This window comes from Octopus bimaculoides, chromosome 16 (assembly GCF_046866305.1).
Source record: "Octopus bimaculoides isolate indiv1 chromosome 16, ASM4686630v1, whole genome shotgun sequence".
Taxonomy (NCBI): domain Eukaryota; kingdom Metazoa; phylum Mollusca; class Cephalopoda; order Octopoda; family Octopodidae; genus Octopus; species Octopus bimaculoides.
Window position 1 is genome coordinate 44,712,012 of NC_142943.1, and position 22,863 is coordinate 44,734,874.

General features: G+C 36.1%; 1 protein-coding gene across 2 annotated transcripts in view; it reads left to right on the forward strand.

Moving 5' to 3' along the window:
* LOC106868971 (activin receptor type-2B) overlaps positions 1 to 22,863 on the forward strand; it is a 55,756-nt gene that overhangs the window by 24,569 nt on the left and 8,324 nt on the right. Inside the window, exons 2-3 of one of the 2 annotated variants that reach the window (XM_052973923.2) lie at positions 17,613 to 17,912; positions 21,053 to 21,771. In XM_052973923.2, coding sequence (XP_052829883.1) covers positions 17,613 to 17,912; positions 21,053 to 21,771 — 1,019 coding nt within the window. Of the gene's footprint in view, positions 1 to 17,612; positions 17,913 to 21,049; positions 21,772 to 22,863 lie in introns of both variants that reach the window. The other variant, XM_052973922.2, reaches the window with a different exon arrangement.

Sequence of the window (22,863 nt, forward strand, 5' to 3'; positions counted from 1 at the left end):
GCTTGGAAAGATTTTACCTCGGATTGTAAAGAGCTGGAAGAAATGCTGTTGAGCAGTTTGTCTGACATACTTATGATTCTGCCAGCTCACTGCCTTTGTTTCAACTTTTTTAATGGGAGGAAGTGAGTCAATTGCATTGACCTCAGTGTTCAAGTGGTACTTATTTTATTGACCTTGAAAGGATGAAAAGCAAAATTGCCTCTGCATGATTTGAACCTACTATGTAAAGAGTTGGAAGAAATGCCACTAAGCATTTTGTTCGACATGCTAATGAGTCTACCAGTTTGCTGCTTAAATAATAATGGTAATTCATCAAGGTCAACCACGGCAGTGTTTGATATGAGAATACCGTAAGGTGGTGTAGGGAAGGGCTTTGCAAGTATTAGTACAACTTTCTGTGTATTGAGACTGAATCCTGTTAGTGTTGATAAAATGATCAGCACCAATCAACAATTGTTATCAAGTAAATTGAGTATAATCTTCTTAAAACTGAAATCCTTTTTATTCAAAGCATAGTCACAAGATCCTACATTATCAGCTTATGGATTTAGGTGGGTTGGAATTCCAGGCACAATCCCCACTAGCCTATATATTATATCTATGACCACACTTTCAATGTTTTTTCTTTAAATCTGGTAGATTGTGATATGAAGGAGATATGGCTGCTGTGTGTATCAACATGTAGGCTCCTTATGGAGGTGGTGAAAAAAAAATGTTAGGGTAGAGTAGTGGGGATTGGGGCAGTGTCGTTAGTCAACCCTAACAGTTCTTCATAGTCACTCACACCACTGTTCTCACTTTTATATTCTTTACCTTGATCCCCACAATTCATGGGAACCTCTTTCATTTTATTAGAAATAGCAGATAAAGCTCTGTTCAAATCATACTTTCTCTCCTTGCTTACAATAGGAGAATATATAAGGATAATATGGTCCTAGAAGCACTGTCTAAAAATAAGATTTTTAGACACACTGGTTGTGATCAGAATACCTTACTTCTGGTTGATCACAGCTAAATAATCTGTACAAGTACAGGCATAGCTATGTGGTTAAGAATTTCTCTTCTCAGTCATGTGGTTTTAGGTTTAGCTCCACTGTGCAGCAGCTTGAGTGAGTGTCTTCTCTAGCTCTAGGTTGACCAATGCCTTATGAATGAATTTCATAAGCATAGACTGAAAAAATGATACCTATCATCGTCTTTGTCATCATTATTGTTTTAACATCCACTTTTCCATGCTTGCACAAGTTGGATGGATTTCATTGAGGCAGGTTTTCTATGGTCGGTTGCCCTTCCTGTTGCTATCCCTTACCTGTTTCCAAACAAGGATAGGGTAATCTTTTCCTATGATGGGGCATGATTTTACAGATTAGAAATGAATGACACCACTTGTGTGACAGTAGCTCACATTTACTAACTATCATACTATATCAAAACAAAGAAGCACAAACATGCATACAACACATTCATATGCACACACACGCATGCACACACACACACACACACACACACACACACACACACACACACACACGAACCATCATTATTAGTATTATTATTATTATCATCATCATCATCATCATCATTCTAACATCCATTTTTCTATGCTTGCATGGTTTGAATGAAATTTTTTTGAGTCTGATTTTCTGCAGCTATATGCCCTTCCTATTGCCAATCCTCTCTTGTTTCCAAGTAAGGTAATATTTCCCCAAGACCAGACATGTTTTCGTAGAAGATTGGAAACAAAGGAATCAGTTGTATGACAGTGACACTTGTTTTACACTTTACATATATCATGTAATGTCAAAACTAAGAGATAGTAGTACATATGCACACACGCACACACACACACACACACACACACACACACACACACACACACATCCATACACACATACACACATGATGAGCTTCTTTCAGTTTTCATCTACCAAATATAATCTCAAGGTGTCACACAGTGAGACTGAACCTGAAGCCACATGGTTGGGAAGCAAACTTTGTAACAGCTTAGCTATGCTTGTGTCATCTTGACATCACATGCCAGTTGTGAGTAAATATTATTCTCATACAAATGGTGCTCTTTGTTTGCAATCTCCTGTGAAAACATTCTTGGACTAGGGGAAAATATTACCTTGCTTAGAAGCAGGTGTAGGTTGGCAACAGGATGAGCATCTGGCTTTAGAAACTCTACTTCGACACATCCCATTTGATATATACAAGCAGGGAAAAGTAACTGTTAAAAGGATGATAACGGTGATGATGGTGATAGTGATGGTGATAATGTGATACAGTCTGGTTTTGCTTTCATTTCAGAACAACAGTTTTTAGTAATATTTGTACTTATGGTCAGTAAGTGTTTTGCAACTTCAGTCTTATTGGATTGATATAATTTTTTTTCCTCAGTAGTAAAAAAGAAACCGTTTATTGATATTAAAATTTACAAGTCAGAAGAATCTAACATAACCTAATCTCTATTGGGAAGTAGTGCCAATAGTAAATGCTAGGAAGTGCATGTCTTTGTGGAAGCCAAAGAGTTTCATGGAATTGCTCTAATTGACACTGTGTTATTTGATGCCATTTTACCAACACACACAAAAGTTGTCTGGTATTTTTACAGTCTCTTCATAATATTCTTTGAAGTTGTCAGGGCTGGGTCACTGGGTGGGACAGAGCTGTGTATGTTCTTCAATTCTGGGGACTGTGGTTCTGGAAAAATAGTTTATCTCTTCTGCTGACTGCTTTAGAAGTATTTTTTCTTTCTGTCATCACCATCAATATCTGTCATGTTCCCTAACATCACCATCCTCAACACTTAAACTATCATTACTACCACCATTAGCATCTTGGCCTGCTAGAAATAGTAGTCAAATTTGGTCAGATCACATACTGCTTTCTTAAAAAGAAAGAAAATATTTTAGATAATATAGTCCAAGATAAACTTTTTGAAATAAAAAGCTAGGATAATCATGCTAGGTCAGAGTTTATTACTTGGAGTTAAAAACCGTATAATCAATATTACCAATGTCAGTGTTATTACCACTTGCAATATATATTTTGACTCTTTGCACTGAGTTCAAATTCTGCTAAAGTTGGCTTTACCTTCCATCCTTTCAGGGTTGATAAGTTAAAGTAGCAGTCAAATACTGGGGTCAGTGTTATCGTCTAACCTCTGCCCTCAAAATAACTGGCCTTGTGTCTAAAAGAAAAGCAATTAGGATCTTGTTCAAAACGGGGTCACCAGTATTTTCTTAACGAAACACTTTGAAACTTGGGACACTGGTAGAATGTGTCATATAAAACATCTTTTTCTCTTAGTCTTCTTACAAAAAAACCTACATCGCAAGTTATTTCATGTTAAAGTTGTCATATTTCTGTAATTTCAACCAATGACTGACGTCCATTCAGCTGGATAAAAAATTTTTTCTGTTCTATAACACAAAATAGATAAGTATACGAAGTTTGAAAGTCTTTCGGTACACAAAACACTACATAAAACATTAATGAAAACTGGTGCCCCCGTTTTGAACAAGATCCAGCAATTATTACCATTATTAACATCATTACCAGTATGGAGGGTACCCTAATTCCACTTTACAGGCCAAACCTATTTTGGACTTCTCAAAGTTAAACCAGAAATTTTTAAAAACAATCTGATTCATTTAACTTTTTATGCATATTGACTAAAATTATGATTCATGCGCATCCACAAAGTAATTTCATTGCAGCTACAGCCTTCCATCTGTGACCATCCCATCCTGGAACGTCATCGTTCTTTTCCATGCTTGCATGGATTGGATAAAATTTGTATTTCATCCAGTTTCCTGAGAGCAGTACTTCACCCTGTTTCCAGAGGGCAGTGCTTTACTCAGTTTTCATGTTAACCTTCCTCTTCAAATGGTATTTGGAAGAAGGTAGTATTTAACTAATGAGGAAAAGCCTTTATAGTCAGTCTTTTGTAAATGTGTCCACAATAGGATCTTCTTTTAATATGACCATCATTATTCATCCTTTCTTACTGAAGAAAAGCAGAGAAATGATTTTCATGGACAGAGGAAATCTTCTTGTTCTTCTTATCAATGGAAGACAGAAGTCTTCTCTTGTAGAGGCAAACTACTCACCCTTTCCTTGTTGAAGGAAAGCAGTGAGACCAGTGTTCACAACGAAGCCAATTATTTTCACAGAGGTCAATGACCAAACTTCTAAGAGTACCACTATCTTTTTGTATAGTTTGCAGTTTCATTTAATAGCTGCTAGTGTGTATTCACTCACTCATTCCTACACACTCTGTCTTGCTCACACTTTCACACATGACCTTGTAGTACTTCAGACTCTCTCTATTTCTCTGTCCTCCCTACTACACTGGCATGCACACACATACACACACTGAGTGGTTGGCATTAGGAAGGGCATCCAGCTGTAGAAAGTCTGCCAAATCAGACTGGAGCCTGGTGTTGCCATCCGGTTTCACCAGTCCTCAGTCAAATCGTCCAACCCATGCTAGCATGGAAAGCGGACGTTAAACGATGATGATGATGATGATGATGATTAGATAGAATGCCAACTGTGCCACATGTATTAACACGAAGATATCAAGACTGAAAGAAGTAATTGCTATTTGCTATCAAAAATTGTTTTTCATTTCATTTCGTTTCTTCTTACTGTTATCATTGTTATCATTACTTTCTTGTAGAAAAATGGATGCATATATCAAGTCATGAATACACCAACATTGGTTATCAACTGGTGGGCAAATACAAACACTAAGATACACATGCAAAGATGTGTGTGTGCGCACATGCACACACATGCGCATGAGTGTGATGGGTTTCTTTCAGTTTCTGTCTACCTAAGACACTTGCCCAAGGTGCTATGCAGTGGGACTGAACCTGGAACCATGTAGTTGGGAAGCAAACCTCTTATCACAGAGCCAGCTGTATAGCATACTTAATTATATAAGCCAGTTACAAGTATTTGTCCTGAGGTGCCATCTCTCATGGACTGATGTTAAAAGCAGTAAATATCAGAGAGAGATAGTACCAGATGCATTTTGGTCTTTTGGGGATTTTTCGTGCCTTTTTAGTGTCACATATTCTCTGATATTTATTGTGATTTTTGACTCAGCAAGCCTGTAAGACATTACCTTAGAACAAATATTGCAGTAACTGGCCTATTGGTAGCGTGCATATATTAACCCTTTAGCATTTAATCCAGCCATATCCGGCCAAAATATTCTACCTGCTTTATATTCAAAATGGTCAGATATGACCTTCACACCTACTCTACAACAACATTCTAAAAATAAACTACACACCATCAAAATCTTAAAGCTATGAGATAAGTCATGATTAATACAAAACAATGGGAAGAAATAAGCATTACATTTAACAGAGTAATCTGAATTTTAATGGGCATGCTACATATGAGGCAGTGCTGAAAAATTCCTGGCTTTGGGTAAAAGAAAATACAGGAGGGTCAGTTAATTATGATTCTATTCAACATATTCCCCCTCTCAGATTTACACACTTCAAGTTTTCTAAGCCCTGTAAAAGAACTCGGATTGTTGGGCCTCCAATCAGACCTTTCACAATACCCTTAAAGCCAGGAACCTTTCAGCACCCCTGCGCATATGGGTATTTTAATTAAATGCTGTCTCAATCACATATACCAGATATATGTGTATACAGATATGTATACATATGTAGTTATGTGTGTGTGTGTGTGTGTGTGTGTGTGTGTATAGATATATATATTCTCACCCCACCTCCTATCCTTTTCTCTGAAGATTTGATGCTAGTGATGTTCAGACCTTAAAACAAACAGTAGACTCCACTCCCGTGATTCAGTGGTGGCAGTAGAGCAGCTGCAGCAACACTTGTGTTAGTCCTGTTAACTCTTAGTGGCAATACCTTTGGTGGTGGTAGTTGTTTAGCCTCCAGTCAGCCCTGATGAGCATGATAGAAAGCATTTCACTCATCACTAACCTGTCTTTTTGTCCTATATGCAGGGAAAGCCAGGACCACATAATTGAGCATGTCCTATAAGACACTAGGATGTAATTTTAAGGGAAATTTAGCTGTTATTTCTAGCAGATTGAAAGACTATAGAAGCTCCATCATTTGGCTGAGTTATATTGTTGGGTTTAATATTAATGGGTAGAAGTAATAATGATAATATTTCTTTTTAATTTCAGTATAAGGACAGCCATTTTAAGGAGAAGGTGTTAGTTGATAACATTGACCCTAGTGCTCAATTAGTACCCCCGTTATCAAATCCTGAAAGGATGAAAAGCAAAGTTGACTTCTGTGGTATTTGAACTTAGAACATAAAAAGCCAGAAGAAATGTTGTTAAACATTTTGTCTAACATGCTAACAATTCTGCCAGCTCACCATCTTGATGATAGTGATGATGATAAATAATAACTGCGATAGCAGTAATTAATATTCCTCTAATTTGTTAGTGTTGGTAGTGGTTGCAGTAAAATTCTTCTAGTTTCCACCTAATTATTTAATCATTTAATGATGCAAATGAAGATTTATTTAATTATGAAGATTGATATTTGATAATTAATTACCACAACTGTTTTGTTGATGTTGATCTTAATGGTGTTGTTGCTGATATGGAAAAAGCTCATTATATATGTTTTGGTGTTGTATTCTAGATATGCCCTACTTTAATCTATTCCAAGATGACCCATGTTGCACACTCTACCATGTAATGATTGTTGTTGTTCAGCCCCAGGTTAATGCAGGGTGAGCAGATCTGTGACTTGTTGGGAGCTGCCCAAACAATTGGTAGTAATCCTCAGATTTACACCTCTTGATATGCTGAGCAAGTTTTTACATGGTGCTCAGTCTGCTAGAAAGAACAGCCACATCTTCCTCAAACTTTACCATCATTTTAATATTTACTTTTCAATGCTTGCATAGGTCAGCAGAAATTTGTTACGGTAGATTTTCTAAAGCAGGGTACCCTTCCTGTCACCAACCCTCACCTGTTTCAAAGCAAGGTAATATTTTAGTCTAGTCCAGGCATGTTTTTCATGGAAGATTGCAAACACATAACTGCTTGTACAAATGGTGACTCTTGTTTACAATTAGACAAGGTGCCTCTCCCCACTACATGTACACAGATATTGGATAATTGTCTTGTAAAGAAGACTACACCACAAAACACTTGTTACTTATTAAAGGCAAGAAATGAAATGGTTTGGTCATATAGTACAACAGCAAGTTACTCCTACTTCAAGGGAATGCGGTTCTCCATAGACAGGTGACTTCTCAAAGGGGTATAGGATGGTTTGAGAAGGTGGTTAAGTAACAAAAAATTGATTAAATTAGTGGCAACCAAGTAGGCTGATGACTGAGGATGTAGAGTAGAGGACATTTATTGTGCACCAATAGTCTCTACTAGTTACATACTTTAATGTAATATGAGAAAAATAAGACAGGGTGGCCATGGCTAGAATGTAGGTTAGATAATAAGAGTTTCATCATAGACAGCCATAACTGTGAGTATCTTGTTCTTTTGCATAATAAAGACTACATTCTCTAATGTGTTCTTTTTTAAACCAGTAGGATAGAATCTACAGGAAATTTGCTGCTATTTTTAGCAATTTGTGTGCTTACATAAAGGCTTTATTGGTTACATAGGTGTGCAGTGTGGCACTGAAAATGCCTTGTACCTATTTTATTTTCCAGTCTAAGCAGAGTGTTACTCTTTTTCATAAAAAATGCTCTGTTGCTGGCACTAGCAGGTTGTGGGTGGAGTAAACCAGGTAGGTTAACTTCCAAAATGGCTTGTTGCCTGTTCTTTCATAGGCACAAATGAAACTTTGTGGTTAAGAATTTTGCTTTCCAACAACATGATTTGGGGTTCAGTCAATGGATTTGGTGGATGAAATCTAAAAGAAGCCAATCATGTGTGTGTGCTTTATATCTCCTTGTCTTGACACTGTGTAATAATTCTAAATGATTACTACTGTCAAGCAGTGTCATTTGTTTCCAATATTCTGTGCAAACACGTCTGGCAATGGAGAAATATTACTTTGCTTGGAAACTGGTAAGGGTTAGCAACAGGAATGGCATCTGACCATACAAAAATATACCTTAATAAACTCCAATAAATCCATGCAAGCATGGAAAAGTGGATATTAAATGATGATGTTGATGTACTAATATATTATGTTGGAGGAATTAAAAGTACTTACTGCTCCAAACACACAACAGACATTCATTCCTGTTGTGGATTTGAATTCAGAACTGTTCAGATCACAATGTGGTACACTACATTTGCTTGGAATTTCACTTCTACATTGCAGAATGGACACCATCCATCACTTGGTTTTGGGTTAATAATGGTCAGTGTTGCAATTGTTTTTTTTCTTCCTTTTCTTGTTTACACATGCTGATGAAACAATGCAGTGCCAAAGATGGGATCAGAACTATATATCATGTGGCTTCTATGTCAGCATTTTACCAACCTTGCTAGCAGTGATACTGTGTGAAACAATCAAAATATTTCACTTGCCAGCTGGGTTTTTTCTCATTGAAGTTTTGAATGTGATGCTTTTTCTCTCTCTCTCATCTTGACACCATTTTTTCTCCCCCCCCCCCCATGTTTGCTCAATCAAAGCTGACCTGTTGTAATCGAGCCATGTCAATCCTGCTTTATTTTTTTCAGAGATAACGTATCTAGTACATAATCCAATGTATCCTGTTTTTTTAAGATGTTAGGATGTAAATTTAGTGATATTTGGTTACTATTTTTAGCAAGAGGAGTTACTGTATAGAGGCTCCCTTGCAGGTTACTAAAGCGTTGTTTAGTCTTTGGTCAGTTCTCATTGAGCAAATATGACAAACAGGCACCCCAGTCATGGCTATTGGCCTTTCTGAGGTCTGTAGGTCTGTATATGGCACTGTGTAATTTGAGGGATATTCAATGCTATTTGTTTTAAATCAAACAACTTAGTGTTTCCCTTGTAAACTTGTCCAGTACAGCTGAACCAACTGGTGTGATTTGATCTTTGGACCAACATAAATGACATTAAATGCTACATCAGTATTGTTACTAAATGATCCACACACGTCCATGAAGCCCATGCTACGTCTATCTTGTCTCACAGTTAAATAAGTTCACGAGTTCCTTCCTGTTGATTAATTAGTCCAAGCCTACTCTTTTGGCTGTGATTTTAATCATGGTATGTAGGGAGGGAAAATCACTAAGAGGAATGTCATTGAACCATTCATGTTGGTTATTAATTATGCAAGGTTATAGTTTTAGCTTAATACCATGTGTGTGTGTGTTTTCTTGACAGTTATTGTTGTTTCTTTGTTTCACATTTAAACCGTAACTGTATTAAATTTAGTATTTTTGTTGTGTTAAGAGTATGTGTGTGTTTTATACTGAGTGAGTGTGTCTAAGTTGTACATTGAGTATGTGTGTGTTGTATACTGTGTGTGTGTGTGTGTGTTGTATACTGAGTGAGTGTGTGTATTGTATATTGAGTGTTGAAGAACCACAAAGAGGTTCTCTTTTTGACTGGATTCATAATGTTATAGCAGCTATGTGAGTCATTCTACTTGAAGAACCTAATCAATTTCTAAGGCAGGTACAATACATATTTTGATATATTTAAAAAAAAATTCTTTATTGGGATTAAAATATGAGTAGGACTTTGTGTTATCATTGAGCAGAAATGTGTCTAATGATGAGCTAAGGTCCAATGGTCACAAATTACTTCTTTTAGAAGTTAATAAAAATAACAATATTAATCTAGAATAATAGACTTGCAAAATGACTTTGAAGCTTAGATGCTATTTCAACAAGATGGTTATGAAGAATTATAACTGGAGCTGGTTGTCCCCAACCTTTTTTCACTATATAGCTTGGTTTCATGTTAAACAAATTTTTCCATGGATTGGGGCATCACATGCATAACAAAACACAATAGAGTGCTTAATATATAATCTAATTATTAATATATGATAGGTATGTATTACACATGTAATGCAAAAAAATCTTTCAGACTGCGATGGTCAATTAAATAGATATAAAATTTTAAAATTTAATCTTCCTGCATGGCCTGATACCAAATGATTCTTGGCTTGGTCCTGGGTGGTAGCTCCTAGTTTAAGCAACAAAATGAATATCCCTGATTTTGGAAGAAAGTAAAATTATTGTTGTTAGTGATCCTGTCCCCATATCTGGTTGAGAAAAGGGCTCAGCATGGTAACACAACTGTTAGTTAAACAGCAAAATTATCATTGTTATCACTGGCTTTTTAATGTTTCTCTTGTTTCTCTTCTGTCTGTTTATGTATATTTCTTTGCACATGTTTGCATGTTTGCGTCAAGCACTAGAAAGTACACTCAGCAAATCAGACTGAATGTCCAATTAGCTGTGCCTAATTGTCCGCATCCAAAATGTTGCACCAAATTGTCTCATTCTAAGTTCTTCACCATTCAGCCATGACTGTATGCACATAAACATACACTTTGTATATACTTTGAGAAATATTGCTTATCTTGTGATGTAATCACAGCCTTTACTTAATCTTCAATAATCAAATGTAAGAATGTATTACATATGTTGTATATGTAGTCTTGATTTAAAACATTCATTTTAAAGACTGGCTTTTTCCTCTGTGCTAATCTTTCTAATTACATACTTAAGTAACATAAGTATGTAATTAACTCTCAAATTATTATATTTTAATTAGGTTGTTTATAAGTATTTGTGCATGAAATATTAAAACATTTGTTGTGAATAAGTTTGTAAATATTTATAAATGCTTATATCTAACAAACATACTTTTAACCCTTTTGGTAGCCTATTTTTATTGAAATACAAATAAAGGCATGTGGTTCAATTCCTGGTGATGTGTTGTGTCCTTGAGCAAGATACTTTATTTCATGTTGCTCCAGTCTACTCAGCTGGCAAAAACAAGTAGCACCTGTATTTCCAAGGGCCAGCTTTGTCAAACTCTGTATCAGGCTAAATCTCCCAGAGGTCTACATACATGTGTCGGTGGAATGTACAGCTACATGCATGTTTATTTCACAAGCAGGTTGTTCTGTTGATCAGATCAACTGTAACTGACAGAGTGCCAGTATATTTCATTAAAGTTTGAAAATAATAAAGAATTTAATAAAATAACTTTGTCACTATTAAGTTGGTGCTTAGAAGAAATTAACATAGAATTTTGATACAAGGTTTTAATTTAGGTCACTTTAACCATTTAGCATTCATTCACATTATTCTGTCAAATGTAATACTTTTTCATTCAAATTGTTTTTAATTAATTGTGCATTATTTTGTAGCTTCAAAAGTTTTATGATGTGATTGTATATCTTTTAATAGCATTGAAGGATAGGTGCCATAGGCTGGATCTGGCTCGTTAGAACATAAAACAGGTAGCATATTTGAGCTGGATATGGCTAGTTTAAATGCTAAAGGGTTAAACAGGAAGTTTGTATCATAGAATATGGGCAGTCTCTGGATTGTTATCAAAAGAGTTAATGTTGCTGTGAAAATAGGAACTACAGTGTTCTTTGTAGAATGATCTGCGGATCAGCTCAACTAGTTTCAACTATATTTACAGTAAAAACTTGTCAGGATTGTTGACTGCAGGCAGACCGAGAGAAAGGACGGTGGTAACCTTGCAGTGACTTAAGAAAACTGCAATGAATAACAGGCATTGCTTTTACTTGTTTGCACCAATACATTCCTTAATGTATATTTGTTCATTAAATGTACACATGTAAATTTGTTTACAATCAGGCTATTTTAGTACTTAAGGATGATTAACAAGTGTTGACAACACACATACTGATATGCATATGAGCAAAACAGTTCTTGTCCATCATATATTTTACATACATAAATGTAAAGTTACTATTTCTTTCTTATTCTTTTACCCCCCCGTTTTATTTACTCTTCTCTCTCCTCCCCTTTCTCTAGTAAACAGTCCTGACTGGCTTATAAACACAGATGAAACTAGTCAAGTTGTTGTTCTTCAGTTTGTTCTTCAGAGAGTGACCTGTGGTTTAGTTGCTGGGGATCAGTATGTGTGTGTGTGCATATATATATATATATATATATATATATATATATAAGATACAGAAATAAATTTATTTCTCAAACGCGTGATAATGCTATAAATAGCTTGATCAGGATAAATTATCCATATAATGCAGAAAAATACGTTGCCGGCCAGCCATGAGACTCGAACATCTCTGTGATTACATGTCAAGTAAACACTTGACATGTAATCACAGAGATGTGAGTTCGAGACTCATGGCTGGCCGGCAACGTATTTTTCTGCATTATATGGATAATTTATCCTGATCAAGCTATTTATAGCATTATCACGCGTTTGAGAAATAAATTTATTTCTGTATCTTACAATACATCTCAACGCTTCTAAAAAAGAACAAACTTTGTTTGTTTACTTTCACCGTAAAGTTGAATATATATATATATATATATATATATATATATATATATATATATATATATACTGGGTGCAATGGGTAAATTGTCACCATTTTATAATTTTAACTTCGTGCATGCACATTGTTTTTGATTTTGTCGACTACACGTTATAGTAGGGTCAGTTGGGCACCATCTGTGAGAAAAGCAACACCTTGACACAATTCACTCTGCCAGAAATTTGGAAATGACATTCTGTACTGTTTGGCATTCGTGCTGGAAGCTCCAATACGAACATTTCAGAATGTTGGGTGTCAATCTGAAGAATTGTATCAAGAGTGATAAAAATCAAACATCCAGTCAACATCATGGCGTTTGGAGTGATCACTAGTGATGGCGACATTATACCTCCATCCATCTTCCTACACAGCCTCAGACTTAACACAGAGCAGGCCTACATTAAGTGCCTATAGGAGGTAGTACTAGCCTAGGTGAAAAGGGTGGCTGCTGGAAGACCCTAATCCTGGCAACAGAACTCAGCACCATGCTACAAGCAGGAGAACCCAATCATGGCTGTCAGACAATTTCTGCAACCACATCACCCCTAACATCTTGCCACCTAACTCCCCAGACTGCAACCCCCTTGATTATTATGTGTGGGGTGCAGTTGAGCAAGTGACCAACAAAACTCCTTGTAACACCAAAGATGAACTGAAGGCAAGGATTATGGCACCATTCACCAACTTAAGGAGACCGTCCAGAAAAGTTGCAGGAGACTCCAAAATTGTCTGGAGTCTCCTGCAACTTTTCTGGACGGTCTCCATGCAAGCTTCTTACCAGAACCATGCAAGCTTCTTACCACACAGCCACACCTATGCTTATTTTATATATATATATATATATATATATACAGGGTGCGGTGAATAAATTGTCATCTAAATTATGCAAAAATGAAAATAACACAGACATCTCTTTTTAACAGATATATTTACCAAAATTACATTAAAAATATCTAAAATCACCATTGGCTTCACTTTTGAAATTCCATTTATTGTTATAGATGTGTTCATCTTTTTGATATAGGAGAAACCATTTTTTAACAATACAAAGAAAATGGAGAATGCATGCACAGAATAATCAATATATTTATTATAATAGTTAATTCATGTTACCTGTTTTGGTTGATTACTTATATCCATATTTACGCAATTAAAATTGCATTAGGAAGTTGAAAAAGCAAAAACTTCCTCAGGGCAAAATTGACTGCTATTTTTCATATTGTAACTCTTAATGGATGGAGAATTCATTCCAATTGAATTGTAGCATGTGCATCTTGGATTCTGCTCTCAAAATAGCTAGAGATTGATTTTGACCTTCCTGGGCAAGGGATAGGCCTAGTTCAGAAGAACTAGGTCATGTTACTATTCACCTTTTTTGATCATGTATATCAGCTTTTTACAAGCTAGCCATTACCTTCTTCTCTGTTCAGTATGTCCATAAACACATTCCTCATTAACTATACAGGCTTATATATACACACACACAAACGAGGGGGTGTTGAAAAGTTCCTGGCTTTGGGTAAAAGAAAATACTGGAGGATCAGTTAATTATGATGTTATTCAATATATTCTCCTCAGATTCACACACTTATTGCAGCAATCCTTTGGTTTTTTTGTAAGTCCTGTAAAAGAACTCAGAAGGTTGGGCCTCCAACCAGGCCTTTTGTAGTACCCTTAAAGCCAGGAACTTTTCAGCCTCCCCCCTCGCGCGCGCACGCGTCTGTGTTTCTCTCCCACAACCACTTGACAGCTGGTGTTGGTGTATTTGTATCCCTGTAACCTAGCAGTTCACCAAAGGAGACCAATAGAATAAGTACCTTTATGCTTACTGATTGGTTCCTGTACAAGCTTTGCAAAATCCAGAAGTCTTTCCCATACAGATGAAGGTTATTGAGTTCTTCAAATAACATGTCATATTACTTTGTTGAATGCCTTTATGTAATCTATGAAACATGTGAAGGTGTTTTTTGCATCTCTTCACAAAATCAAACTTCAATTTCAATCTCACCTGTTATTCTGCTTCTTGCCTGCAGAAGTAAAATTCTCAGAGTAATCTTTGTAACTCATGAGACTAATCTAAAGGACTATTGGAAATATTATCTTGGAAACAGATAATAGTTGGTGACAAGAGCTTCTGGCCATAGAAAATCTGCCTCAACAAATTTTGTCTGGCCACTGTGTGGACGTTAATATGATGGTGGCAGCAATGATGATGATGACTGTGTGTTTGTGTGTGTTTGTGTGTGTATGTCTGTACATTTGGGTGGTGCAGTAGGAGAAAACAAACCCTATACACGCCTTGATTATTTATTCTTTCAAAGCTGATGATTTACTCCATCACTACTTTGAATTTCTTACATATTTTGGCTGATCCAGTCGACTGTTATTCTGGAGTTTCCTCACCAAATTCCATTTATTCTGCCTGATGAAATGACCAGGCATCTGGGGAAACTGCCATGTAACAGTTCCCAGAATCAGCCGAAATACATGATTTACTTTGGTATTGATGAGTATGTATGTATATGTATATCCCAAAGAGGGGGGGGGGGTGCAGAGAGAAAGAGAGAGTGAGAGAGGTTGACTAACTACTTACCTCCTCTGTGGACATGAAAGGAGATCTATCTCCTCAGAAATTCGGAAGCAATAAATACTACTCCAGTTATGTGTTGAGTGCTGCTTCCGTTAGTTTGTTCACTCACTTATGTGCATATACATATATACATGCATGCATACATACATGCATACGTACATACATACATGCGTACATACATGCATACATACATTATATGTATTTGTGGTGTGAGTGTGTGTGAATAATAAGCAGTGATTAGGAATAAACAAACTTTAGGTTAGTTAAAATATGCTTATGGTATATTTTAACTTCTAAAGGCAAATTCACTGCAGTTACTATGGAGAAAACAATTCTCTCTTATAGTAAAAAGTGTAAAAACACCACATCTGCCCCTTGCTTCCCACTATCAGATTCCCAGACAGCCATTTCTGGTTTTAGAGTCTTTAGTGAGAAATACCTAGAGAGATAACCTTGATCAGATCAAAGCCATAGCTGTTATATTTCTCCTAATCAGACAGTTGAATAGTACAACTCAGTCACTAATGTTGCCTTTTTTTTTTTTTTTTTTGGTTAAATCTATGGCCTTAATCTGCTTAGAGTTATCTCTCTTCTGTATTCCCCATTGAGGAAAGCTAAAGAGTCAGAAACAGCTGTCTGGGAATCTGATAGGGAGAAGCCTGGGGCAGATATGTTTTTACTCCTTTTACCATAAGAGAGGATTTTTTGGCAATGGGCTGGCTAGCTTGCCACACTCCATGTCTGTTCTTATTCTGAGTTACATAATTTCTGAACATGTTTAGGACTATATCTCAGTACTGAACATTTCAATTTTGGTTTGGTTTCTATAGCTGGATGTACTTTTTATTACCAACCATTTTGTGTGTGTGTGTGTGTGTGTGTGGATATATGCATGCATCCATGCATGTATATCCCACAAGAATTTAGAAATTTCATGTTCTACTGTTACAAATGATTTGTTTCATGTCCCTTTAAGTAAATATAGTGATATATATATATGATATAATGATATCTCTCCATCTATGTATATACATCTCTCTCTTTCTCTCTCATATAAACACAGGGTGATTACAAAGTCTTTCCCTGATTATAAACCTTTATTGAACAAAAACTTTTCAAGATACAAAATCAGTTTTTGGTACATTTACGACATCTGCCTAGAAGTTTTTATTCACATAAAATGAAATTCGCTAAACTTCAACACAGGCCCCTTTTGTGGTTCAGAGCACATCTAATCAACATTCAATTTCACGCCATATGTTCTGAGGCATATCAGTTGTTACTGATGAAACTGCTTCAGCAATCCTGGCCTTTAAAGATTGAAGATCGTGAACTGGTGTACTATACACTTTGTTCTTCAGATACCCACCAAGTCTAGTGGGGTAATGTCTGGTGAACATGGAAGCCATGGTGTTGGTCCACCTCTCCCAATCCACCTGTTTGGAAAAGTTTTATTCAAAAATTGGTGGATGCATATACCCCAGTGTGGAGGACCCCCATTTTGCTGGAAAATTACGGATAACTGAAATTCCTCTAGCTGGGGTACAGCATAATGTTCCAGCATATCCAGGTAAACATTTGCTGAAATGGTAAACTCAGCAAAAAAGAAAAGTCATATGACCCTGTCATGCATTAGGCAGCACGAAACATTAATCTTGCAGCTGTCTATTTTGTGTTCTACAACAATGTATGGGTTCTCTGATCCCCATATCCTTACATTGTGTTTAACTTTTCCTGATATGTGAAAAGTTGCCTTGTCAGAAAATGCAACATGTTGAAGATAGTCATTGTTCATATTGATTCTGCTAAGAGTTTCTTCAGCAAAGGCAGCATGTTTAGAAAGATCGTTTGGTTGCAAAGATTGAACGATTTGCACTTTGTATGCATGCAGTTTCAGGCATTTGGTCAAAATCTTGAAAATGATTGGCTACGGCACTCCTAGTTCCCTTGAAGCTCTGTGAGTTGGTTTCCTAGAAAGTAGTACGCACAGCATCAACAATCTCTTCACTTGATCATGTCCTGCCACTTCTTTTGAGGTCACCAACACTACCAGTGTCTTTGAATTTGTTATACCAGTTATTGATGCTTTTAACACCTGGGGGATTTTGGCTGTATTCTTTTCTAAAATTTCGTTGAACAGTAATTGCCAACTTAGTTTCATGAAACCACAAAACACATAGTGCTTTTTCTTTCATAGATGCCATTTTCATATGTTAACTTTATTTGAAAAAAAGAAAGTGCAATTAAAAAATAATGAAACAGCACATGTCAATAATTCCCGACTTCAATTTAATAAACTTCTATGACAAAAAAGCTTAATTTGAAATAGCAACAATGATATGATATTTCAGAATCTGGGAAAGACTTTATAATCACCTTGTATGTATATGTGTATGGGTTATGAATGTATTGAGTGTTCTATAGATATGGATTTGTGTATATATTTATATGCATATGTGTGTAGAGTTTCACTAATTATATATGTGCATACACACACATACATTTGTATCTAATTTTTATATTTTTATCATTGCAGCTGTATGTGCCACGCGGCAGTTGATGTGCGAACACTGTAATACAAATGTATGTAATGGCACTATAGAGTGTTTCGCTGAACCTGACAAACATACTCACTGCTATGCTACATGGCGCAATGGTTCCGATGGAGTGGAGATTTTAATGAAAGGTTGCTGGCTTGACCATGAGAATTGTTACAATAAGATGGATTGTGTCGCATCTGATTCGACAGCAAATGTCTACTATTGTTGCTGTGAGAGTGAAATGTGCAATCAAAATATCTCTTTTAAAGCTCTTCCACCACCCCCTACAGTTGCAGGTTAGTCACTTTGGTCTCTTATTCACTGTTGAGTGGTGCCTGTATTTGAATTTTGTCTCTGCCAAGTGGTGGGGGTTATCTATCATGCTGGAGAAACCAGTTCAGAATTATGTCGCAGTTCAAAATTTTCTAATCATCTGGGCCCCACCTTGCTAATAGATCTGCATTCTTATTCTGAATAGAGGTCTCATGTGATGACTGGTATATGGTATATAGCAACTGTATGTTTTATGGATCTTATGTTGATTTGATAGTGAATTCCAGTACAATCAACAGAACCACGTAATCATTGTATTGTGGTATAACTGACTTGGGTATCTAATGTAATCCACTGGTAGAATCCACATAACATATTGTGTAACAAAACTGACCCTTTAAATTACAGTTGCAGTATAGTCATCAGGCTTTTTGCACAGCCTCCATCTTTTCAGTTTCACTTACACAATGTGTCATCTGAGGTTGTTGGAATTGAACACAGAACCTTATGATTGAGAAAGAAAAATGTTTTTATCATTTGGATTTGCTCACACCTATCTTAATACATCCACCACTTGGTGGTCAGTTCCCTCTGCCTTTAGGGATTTCCCACCAGATTTGGAGAATGTGTGCACATGTGTTTGTTTACACTTGTGCTTCTGAATATCATGAGCTGCGAGCAGTGACATTCATTCCTCTTGCAACAAATCATATGACGGGTTTGCACATAAAATCCCTTCCTATAAACAGGTAAGGATTGAATACAAAAGGGACATCTGGCTATAAGACATTACCTCAATCATGCATTCATCTAACCCATGCTTGCATGGAAAAACAAATGTAAAAAACTAGCACTTAATTCTTGCTAGTTTAAGTGCATTGAACTGTAAGTTAGTGCCACATGGTCATATGGCTTGTAGATATAAACAGTAGGAGTACTGTATAATTAACAGTTGTTTTGTGAATTTGGAATGCTATGTTCAACCTTTATGAGGCTAAGATATATATGTAGTCAGTTGATCTGTTAGAAATAACAATCAAATCTCTCAACCTACCACCTTCAAAAAAATGTCAAAGACATACTGTATAGTAAAAGTTTGAGACAAACAGTGTTTGAAACTGTAGGATGGTTATAGCAAGAATGTCTTAAATCCTAAATCTACTAATTCAGGGCTAAACTCAGATTGGGATGAGTTCCACTATACCTAAGTTGTTCCTGATATACACAATATGAAAGTGGGTTTGAATTGTCCATATGGATGGGCATTGTAGTGAACTGGTAGCTCATAGGTTTCCAGTTCAAATTCACTGCAGGCCCCCCTCATTGAGCCTCAGGGCTGGTGTATTGTAATTTGATACATCTTAATTCATCTTTCTCTCAGGAGTAGGCACCAGATTATTTGGCAAATGCTAAGGTAGACTAGCTTCATATACAGAAAATGTTTTTCTCTCACATGCTTATTATTATGGGAACTGAAGTAAGTATTTGCTCCACAAGTCTTTACTTTTGTATTCTAAATATTTTTATTGTTGCAAGGTTTATCCAACTGTATTTTTAGAGATTAAACTTAAGTGAATTATTATTATTATTATTATTATTAAAATTAAAAGAAGAGTGCCATTTGTTATCTTGGGAACAATATTTCGACATCTCGTGTGTCTTCCACTGGTTTGAAAAATAAATTTGTCAATCTACTTCATTTTGGTTAATATAGAAAAGATTGAGGTAACTCCTCCGATATAGAGTCAAAATTAAAAGAAGAGTGCCATTTATTATCTTGGGAACAATCCTTTCTATATTAACCAAAATGAAGTAGATTGACAAATTTATTTTTCCAACCAGTGGAAGACACGCGAGATGTCGAAATATTGTTCCCAAGATAACAAATGGCACTCTTCTTTTAATTTTGACTCTATATCGGAGGAGTTACCTCAATCCTTTCTATATTATTATTATTATTATTATTATTATTATTATATGCCTGTTCGAGATAAACTCTACCGGCATGGAAGTGCCGTCAGCCTGGCCTGCCCGAGGTGCGCTCAGGACGACGAAACTGTTCTGCATGCACTCGTCCAGTGCCCGAGTATTGCTGACCTATGGGTTTATGTCGAACAGCTACTGTCACATGTAGGATGGATTCGTCTATCAGCTGAATCCATCCTGAAGATTGACCCGCTGACCTCCTTTAACCGGGAGGGCAAGGCACAGCTTCTGGTTCATGTTCATACCACTTGCCTGTTATTTCAAAGCCACACACTACATTAGCAGATTCTACATTTACTCTCTGAGTTTTGTCATCTTTGCCTTTATCAGATTCATTCTAATGGCTTGTCCCTAAGCAGATTTAATTAGCATTTCAGTCTCCTGTTTCAGGTTTCTGTCTATCATCCATCAACATCCTTGGTTTGTTGCATGAATTGGCCAATCAATTTCTTTTCTTTCAATCTGTATGTTCTGTTGTTCTTCCTTCTGTTCTTGAATTCTCCTACTCTTTCAGTAACTTTTTGGTATCGCTATCTGCGGATAGTTTACTACCTGTAACCTTAGATATCCACAAGCTTTCAATAATCTTTTAAGTGCTCAGAATCCTTCTGATAATCTCTCCTGTCTCTAAGAGGTAAACTTACTGTAGAAACTCTACGGGACATTCTATTTCAGTCTCCTTCAGTCATTTGTCTATATTGTTAATTCATAATGAACTAATTATTACAGGCACAACCATTTACAGTTTTCACACTCCAAATTCTTACAATTCCAAATTTTAAGGTGTATTTTAGAAGTTTTTCATTTTCTGTTGTATAATAATAATAATAATAATAATAATAATAATAATCCTTTTTACTATAAACACAGGGCCTGAAATTTTAGGGAAAGGGATAGTCAATTACACCAACTCCAATACTCAACTGGTACTTATTTTATTGACTCCAAAAGGATGAATGGTAAAGTTAACCTTGGCAGAATTTGAACTTAGAACTTGAACACAGACAAAATACTGCTAAGCATTTCACCTGATCTGCTAACGATTCTGCCAGCTTGCTGCCTTTATAATAATAATAATAATTATAAAAATAACAATAATAATAATATCAAGGTTGTTATATCAATATAAATGTGTTTCTTCTTCTTTTTTTTTTTTTTTTGTGTTTAATTTCAGCAGTTACTAAAGATCCTGTTGTTATTAACAAGGACCCTAACAAAACACTGGTCACAATCATATGCGCCCTCGTACCAATTGCAGCTGCGTCCATCTTCATTATTGTTATGTTTTACATATGGCAGCACTATGACTATTTCCAGAGATTCCATCGGCCGGTTTATCGAGAACAGATACCTACCATTGACCCAAATGTCATTTCTCCCAATCAATATCTTCCAGTCCAACTGCTGGAACTAATAGCTCGGGGACGGTTCGGGGCAGTGTGGAAGGCCAGTCTGGTCGATGAATATGTCGCTGTAAAAGTGTTCCCACTGCAAGACAGGGAATCGTGGCTCAACGAGCAGGAGATTTACAGTTTGCCACATATAAGGCATGAGAACATTTTGCGATTCATCGCTGCCAAGCAAGACACAGTTAAGGGTGACTTGTGGTTGATCACTGAATATCATGAGAAAGGGTCACTCTGCGACTTCCTCAAAGGGAACTGCATTTCCTGGAGTGAATTGTGCAAGATTGGTGAAAGTATGGCACGTGGACTAGCTTTTCTCCACGAGGACATCCCACTAGTCCGTGGGCAAGACTTTAAACCTGCTGTTGCTCATCGAGACTTTAAGAGTAAAAACGTACTTCTAAAATCGGATTTAACAGCTCTAATAGCTGACTTTGGTTTGGCATTAAAGTTTGATCCTTCAAGAGCTCCTGGAACCACTCATGGTCAGGTAAGAATGTTAATTTTTGAATATTTGCCTGTACATAAATTCACAAGTCATGCACACGGTGGTGCATCAGCATGGCCGCAGCTCTAAGCTGAAACTTAAAAAAAAAAAAAAAAAAAAAAATGCCTACAGTTGTACATGCATACTCACAATCATGTACATTCATCCACTGTCATGCATATATACCCACAGTTATATATGCATACCCACAGTTGTGCCAACACATTTGCTCAAACACATGTCCATATATATATATATATATATATATATATATATATATATATATATAAGAACAAATAGTAAATGAGTATATGCATATATACGTACAGGTATGTGCATACCGACATCCACCTGTATGTATAGGTGCATATCTGGGTACAGGACATTGCAAACAAAACGTAGACGAGAAAACACACAAGCCACATAGAGAACATTCTACTTCATCAGCTACCCCTGTTTTAACACTGGCGTTTCGAAGAGCTGGGCATATATATATATATATATATATATATATATAAATATAATTAAGGGATCAGCAAATATTTGCTTCACCATATACCGAAGTTCAGAAATAGCAGCTAAAAAAGCTGAGAATCCCACAGATAGCATCACTTGTAACTCACAAAGGCAAAAACAAGAAGAAAAAACAATGAAAACTAACCAATTCCGATGTTTAACAGTAGACGCGTTTCTGGAATACAGTACTGATGAAGGAAATTGATTATTATCAATCATGATCTAGAAGCGCGTCTACTGTTAAACATCGGGATTGGTTAGTTTTCATTGTTTTTTCTTCTTGTTTTTGCCTTTGTGAGTTACAAGTGATGCTATCTGTGGGATTCTCAGCTTTTTTAGCTGCTATTTCTGAACTTCGGTATATGGTGAAGCAAATATTTGCTGATCCCTTAATTATATTTATAAATATATATGAGCTTTTAAATAAGTTCTCCACCAATAATGGTGCTTTCATACCGATGGGCTTGGTAAAAATTGTTAATTGATTTATTAATTAATAAATTGATAATCCTTTACCCTTTTAATTTGTAATATATATATATATATATATGAACACATACATGCTTATTTGATATTTCA